Source organism: Geospiza fortis, unplaced genomic scaffold (genome assembly GCF_000277835.1).
Source record: "Geospiza fortis unplaced genomic scaffold, GeoFor_1.0 scaffold95, whole genome shotgun sequence".
In the NCBI taxonomy this organism is placed as follows: domain Eukaryota; kingdom Metazoa; phylum Chordata; class Aves; order Passeriformes; family Thraupidae; genus Geospiza; species Geospiza fortis.
In genome coordinates, this window is record NW_005054333.1 from 3,395,000 (window position 1) to 3,401,667 (window position 6,668).

The following is a 6,668-nucleotide window of genomic DNA, read 5'->3' on the forward strand; positions in this document are numbered from 1 at the left end:
CTCCAGGCGGCGTGCGGGAGAGAGGAGCGAGTGATGCTCCTCAGGGATGGACAGCGGGAGCTGGGCAGCCTCAGGCTCCCCTTGAACTAAAGTGCCCTTAGTTCCGCGTGCCAGGCAGTGAGGCGACTTCAAAATGGCATAAGCGAGAGATGATGGAAGTGAAAAGCAAGTCATCGTTAAGCATTTCATTACGAAATCTATCTGTCTCTCTGCCTGCGTCCCTGCCTGTCTGCTCTCTGTCTGCTACCTCCGCCACAATTACATATCGACTGGACTGGGCTGTCTAGTATCTCGGTATTTATCTAGCTAGTCTTATTTCTATTATTTAGTGCATTGCTTAACGGAGACGATGCTTTTGAAGAGGCGAAAGTGAAAAGACCCAAATGGAGCGGGAGGGAGGGGAGATATAAAAATGATCGTCCAAATATAAACACATCAATAAACACGGTGCGCAGCATCCTGCGAGGATCCATTTGAACTGCTCGCGTCTGGATTCTTTCTGTGACATATGTCTGGCTTTATATTTTAAATGGTAATCAGACCTCAGTAAGAATCCAGCGTTAACTAAAGCATTAGAAGCTGCAACCGCACAATCAATCCTCCCAGAGTGGCATTGCTCCCTAAGAGATTCCTCAGCGCAGCGGCGAGCATTTTATCTCCAGGAAAATTAAGCCCAGCCTGGCGTCGTGGCGGTGATGTTAGGCTGCAAGCAGCCCCCTTCCTCGGTAGTTTAACGCGGGAGGCACCAGGCCCCTTTACGGTTTCCAATGATCCGTGATAAACAATAACACGTCTTTTATTTCTTAAAAAAACGAGACAATCAAATAAAATGAGCAGAGGCTGAGCATAAAACACCGGGCGAGCCGTGGCTTTATTAATTTCGTGTGACACATAGGTTGCAGAGGGAGGTGAGCAGGCATTGCTGCTGGAAAGCCCAACCACGGGGAGAGAGGAGCGATAGTAAAAGCTTCATCTGGACACGGCTTCAGCCTAGGTATAATAAACATCAGGACCGCCGGGCTATTTTATAGCGGTGTGTGTGATAAGAGGGGAGCAAAACTTGGAGCCAGTACCAGCACAGCCCTCTCTTTCCCCTTCCTCTTCCCCTTCCCCTTCCCCTTCCCCTTCCCCTTCCCTTTCCCCTTCCCTTTCCCCTTCCCCTTCCCGGGAGCCCGGCTCCCGCCTGGGCGCAGGCGCTCGCCCATATGGTGGAAGTGCGCGCGCCTGTGTGTATGGAAATCCATATTACACATTAATATACATCTATCTTCCAAATTCAGAGGTCGACCTGAGAGCAGCTCTGTGCATACGAAACCAGACGGGGAGGGGTTGCTGGGGAGGCCTGGGCTTCCATTGGCTGCGGGCGCCTGCCGTGGTGCGGGGGTATCTCTCATCATATTCAGCATGTTTTGCACAAGAAATGTCAGCCAGAAAGGGCTATCTGCTCCCTTCGCCAAATTATTCCACAACAATGTCATGCTCCGAGAGCCCGGCTGCAAACTCTTTTTTGGTAGACTCCCTGATCAGCTCGGGCAGAGGGGAAGCGGCGGGAGCAGGAGGCGGAGGCGGAGGAGGAGGCGGCTACTATCCCAACAGTGGTATCTACCTGCCACAGGCGTCCGATCTGTCCTACGGGCTGCAAAGCTGCGGACTTTTCCCCGTTCTGGGCAAACGCAATGAAGGTACTTCTCAAAGCATGGTCCCCAACTCGCACTCCTACGTGTCAGGGATGGAAGTGTGGCTAGATCCCCCCCGGTCCTGTCGCATGGAAGAGCCGGAGAGCCAGCAGGCCACCTCGTGCTCCTTCGCTACAAGCATTAAGGAGGAGAGTTCCTACTGCCTCTATGACTCAGAGAAATGCCCCAAGGGCTCGGCCGCCACAGACCTCGCTCCCTTCCCCCGGCTGAGTGCCGAGGTCAGCCCAGCCAGCGGCGGCGGCGGGGTCCCCGTCCCGGGCTACTTCCGCCTCTCCCAGGCTTATGGCACTTCCAAGAACTACGGCGCGGGGCCAGCCGGGGCTGCCCCTTTCCCTCCGCAGCCCCCCGGCCGCTTCCAGACGCCTCCATCTTTGCCTCCCGTCCCGGAGCCGGGGAGGAAGGAGGATGAGGAGCGCTCCCCAAGCCCCTTGGCGTGCGTCTCCCAGAGGGAGGACGAGACTCAGGCTTCATCTTCCACCGCAGAGGAGCTCTCTCCAGCTCCGTCAGAGAGCAGCAAAGCTTCTCCTGAGAAAGAGCCTGTAGGTAAGCGAACGATGATGGTGATGGTGGTAGTGATGATTAAAGAGAGAAAAAAAAAAAAAAAAAGAAAAGAAAAAGAAAGAAAGTAAGAAAAATAGTCGTTGAGGATCATAGTGGCATTGAAATGCGAAAGGAGGATCCCAGCTGCCCCGCGGGGCTGCCAAGAAGCTCTGCTCAGACTGACCTTCTGAACTTTGTAATATTCGGGCATGGGGTTGCCGTAAAAATTAATGTCCATCCTATAGTTTAAAACCCTTAGAGCCTCTGCTATGGGCAACTTTAGCCTGCATGCTGCTAAAACATATAGAAAAACAAGATCAATCTCTCCCCCGTGATGTGAAGGTGCCTACCAGATAACAGAGATGTTTGTAAAGCATCCAAAATAAGCAATAGGCAGTGCCAATAAATAAACCTATTAACGCGGTAAGTTATATTTTACGATCCAGAATGCTTTTCGGAATAACAACCGCGCTGAAATGTGCCATCTATGAGCTGCTATCAAATTAGACTGATGAATGCACGGCGAATATCCTTCAGCATCTACACTAGATAACAGAGCTGTTATTTATACTTTTCCTTATTTATTTCCCTTTCGTGTCCCCATGGCAAAAAATAACTCCCCTTTCCCGGACGGCAGACTTAGCAGGAGCTTCTCTCCGTCCGCCTTTCGGACGCCCTTTTATTCCTTTCAGGCGACCCGTTGGAAAGTAGCATTTAAAGAAAAGAAAGACAGAAAAAAAAAAAGGGTCAGCGAAAAACTGTTAGAGAGCCAACCCCAAACCACTAACCACTCTGAGCCATCAAGGGATTGGTGTTACCTCTTTCTCAGTCAGTTTCACAGTTAGAAATCACCTCAAAACGTTTTTATTATTGTTATGACCGCATTTTTTCTTCCCCGAAATGGTTGGAAATGAGAAGGCCATGGCGAAGCTCTCCGGAAAGGCAGGGGCTGAAGGCAGGGAGGCTCCGGCTCCCCAGCTCACCTTGTTTTCCACCTCCGTAGCACGCTTACAAAATCCGGATCCGGAGGCTTTGTTTTTTTGGAAGCAGGTGCCGGGGGGGAAGGAAATAAGGCTGCAGGCCCTTCAGCAACTGCCCCCAGTACCAAAGGGCTCGGAATGGCCGACAGGGAGAGGGTAGGAGCTCGTTTTGGAGGGTCGGAGATAAACTACAATCCGGGGCACGCTACCCCGCCAGAGGCTGTCCGGAGGTTTTTGAGCAGTGGCAGTTCTTACCCGGACACATCCAAAACCTTTGGGAAACCGTTCTGAAGCTCTCGGTTCCCTCAAGGACACCCCACATTCCAATTCTCCGCAGCTGGCGGAGCGAGCCCATCGCACACACAGACACAGGCACACGCATAGATGCTCCTGCCACCTTCTCCCCCACAGCTCTTTGCCTCCTAACCGATGGTAACGTCCATTTTTTACTCTCTCAAAACTAGGCAATTCAAAAGGAGAAAATGCAGCAAACTGGCTCACGGCAAAAAGTGGCAGAAAGAAACGATGCCCCTATACCAAGCATCAAACTCTCGAGCTGGAAAAGGAGTTTCTATTCAATATGTACCTGACTCGTGAGCGTCGCCTAGAGATCAGCCGCACAGTCCACCTCACAGACAGACAAGTTAAAATCTGGTTTCAGAACCGCAGAATGAAACTGAAGAAAATGAACAGAGAGAATAGGATTCGGGAGCTCACAGCCAACTTTAATTTCTCTTGATGAACCTATAAACACATCTTTATGGTTTAAAGAGCCAGTATCATTTTCCTAGGCTGTATTCATCCGCACCTGTATGGATTAACGATTTTAGGCGTTCTCAATATGTCCTTAACCTCTTAAGAGCTACTTTGGGGGGTGGGTGGACTAAAGTCACGCTAAAGCACAAAATGCCGTGTGTGAACCTCCCCTCTTCCTTCAGCCTTTCCCGGGGCCAATTTGTTTCCTCTAAGCTTTGAAACACAAAAATACCATTTCAGGAGCTGCAAATATGTTTCTCCCTATCTGTCTCTCTGAAAAGTAAACAATCCTAGTTAAAGGTGCATTCATTTAAAATATAAGTGCTGTAACTTGGACTGTACGTAGCTGCACAATGAAGAATTTAAGCGTTGCCATATTTCTATATATTGGGAGCTTTCCCCTTCTCTGTTTGCCTTTTCTCCCCCTCCCCCTTTTTTCCTTCGAAAAGCGGGACTTAAAATAATGAAATGCAGGCATCCTTTAAAAGGGTTTCACGGGAACGGGTGTTAGGAATCTTTTTTTTTTTTTTTTTTTTTTTTTTTTACACTTTACCTTAAAAGCCAATATTACAGCTTTAAATTTGGCCAGGAAAATGAAATATCTTCTCTTTAAAGGTATAAAAGATTTCGTTTTACTCATGGACTAAATTATTACTCTTACCTCTGAAATTCTCTCGCCGGTTGTAGATATTTACTTAATGTAGTTTTGCTTAAATATGTGAATTTGGTGATTTTCTTTTGTGTCTATATATAACGTTACCATTGGTAACGCATGACAAGCACACAGAAATCCCCCCTTGAAAAGAAAATAGTCACTTTTTTCCTCACTAATTTCACTGAAAGTATATATCCTGAACATCAGATGGACTTTCTGAGCCAGAGTCTGAGATTGCGAGGGAGAATATGTTCGTCTTCCTTTATACTGTGAAGTTACATTCATTCAAGGGTCAAACATATAGGTCAAAAAATTAAAAAAGATTTAAAAAAAAGAGAAAGAAGGGGAAAAGCTATAAATACAGATATGGATAAATGTCTATTATTATTAAAATGCCGATACTGTTTTAAGCAAATGCATTCTATCGTTATTATAAATGTTAGTTCTAGCTATATCTAGTTCTTACCTTAAATCGGAATAAATTAATATTGTAATGCTGCTGTGCGTGAAAAAGACGATGTTTATGTTCTCATAGAAGAATAAAAAAACCGTGGAATGAATCCTTTTAATTTTACCTCTTTTTGTGACTGTTTATCCTCAGGTTCTACTTTATGTCTTCGAGAACTTTTACAACAGGAATAGTTGCCTAAACCCCCTGCAATTACTTTAGGAATCTATTTAAATATTACCTAGACGGTCGTAATTTGTCTGGGCCATATAGCGATGGTGCTCTAAGGTTTGTCGGCTTTTGTTCAGTTTTATGACTTGCTAGTATATCTGGATTGTTGCTGTCTTGAACGAGTGGTTTCAGTTGACTGAGGAACTGCATAGACTGAGGAAGCAAATTACTATTTCTTGAGGGTAGGGAAACGATATATTTCTTCTCTTTTTTTTCCTTTTTTTTTTTTTTTCCCTTTTTGTTAATCGAACACCTACAAGTGTGCGGAGATCTTTAACTCCAGAGGACGTTGACAAAATTCTAGCTTTATCTCAGGGCTGAGAAGAAATCGTAAAGGTGAGATCATGGTGGGGGGGTGGGGGGACCCCAGCCTCTGCTCCCTGCCAGCGGGCCCCTCCAGACAAGGCTATTCTCTACCTGGCTGCATGTGGAAGAGCTTATTTCACACAGGCTGCCTGGTTGGTTTTTTGTTGTTATTGGTTTTTTGTGGTTTTTTTTTTCCTTTTCTTTCTTTCTTTTTTTTTTCCCCTTCAAAGGAATGACTTCGTATTTTTGGAAAGAATAGCTGCTCCAAAAAATCTGGGTACAAACTCTTCCAGACTCCAACCCGTTAGCTTTTCGTGATGTAACATTGTCGTGCACGGCCCTTTTTCCCCGATTACATCTGCATGGAAAGGCGAAAGCTGCCCGCGCGCGTGTGTGTGGGTGGTTGTTATTATATTTTACTCTTGTTTTCATTAACCCACCCGAGGCTGGCCGGGGGGCGCGGAGGGGCGCCGGCGGGGTGGGCGGGAGGGCGAGAGGCATGTTTTAGTCACGTTTCTGGTTTTATTTTCGTAGCGGGATCCTTGCGTTAAGGACCACGGCCATGGGGAAAGTAATAATTAGCGCCTGAGAACTGTTCTGTGGTTTAGGTAGTTTCATGTTGTTGGGGCTCCACCTTTCTCTCTACAGCACGAAACTGCCTTAATTACTTCAGTTGATATCATCACCAGGTATGCTTGGTGCGAGGGTCCTTTCTACCCGAAGAAATCTTAGCGCTGAAGTGAACTGTAGGCGTCAAGTCCCAATGCCATTGTTTCCCATCTGCAGCGGAGCCTCCTTTGATTCCTCAGATAAACACGGCAGCCGAGGGGGGAAGCTTGACAAGTTCTTCAAGGTTAGCTAGCTCCTAAGCGAGTCCCTGCCTGCTTGCGGGTTTTTAATATATCTCGTTGGCTGCATTCAAGGTCAGGTGCGTTTTTGCATTCCGCTCGGCGTGGGTCGAGCTCGGGGGGCCGGGGGGAGGTGGGTGGCTGTTTTATTTTTCAGTCTGGATTTATTAAAAACTGAAACCTGAAAGCGTGCCTGGGGGTGGGGGT

General features: G+C 47.4%; 1 protein-coding gene across 2 annotated transcripts; it reads left to right on the forward strand.

Moving 5' to 3' along the window:
- The first annotated feature begins 1,420 nt into the window (after positions 1-1,420).
- Positions 1,421-4,535, forward strand: HOXA10 (homeobox A10). 2 transcript variants are annotated; one of them, XM_005421736.2, is made up of 2 exons: positions 1,421-2,240; positions 3,682-4,535. In XM_005421736.2, exons 1-2 carry the CDS (start codon positions 1,421-1,423, stop codon positions 3,954-3,956), a joined length of 1,095 nt encoding a protein of 364 aa, XP_005421793.1. In that variant the 3' UTR covers positions 3,957-4,535. The 2 variants fall into 2 exon arrangements, with proteins under 2 accessions (XP_005421793.1, XP_030913517.1); XM_031057657.1 differs by having other exon boundaries at positions 1,472-2,236; positions 3,682-3,914.
- Positions 4,536-6,668: the final 2,133 nt, after the last annotated feature.

Excerpts from the sequence above, each read along its gene's own strand:
- HOXA10 (XM_005421736.2), top strand. The coding sequence starts at position 1,421 with ATGTCAGCCAGAAAGGGCTATCTGCTCCCTTCGCCAAATTATTCCACA. Across the intron at positions 2,241-3,681 it reads TCCTGAGAAAGAGCCTGTAG|GCAATTCAAAAGGAGAAAAT; the intron begins GTAAGCGAACGA and ends TCTCAAAACTAG.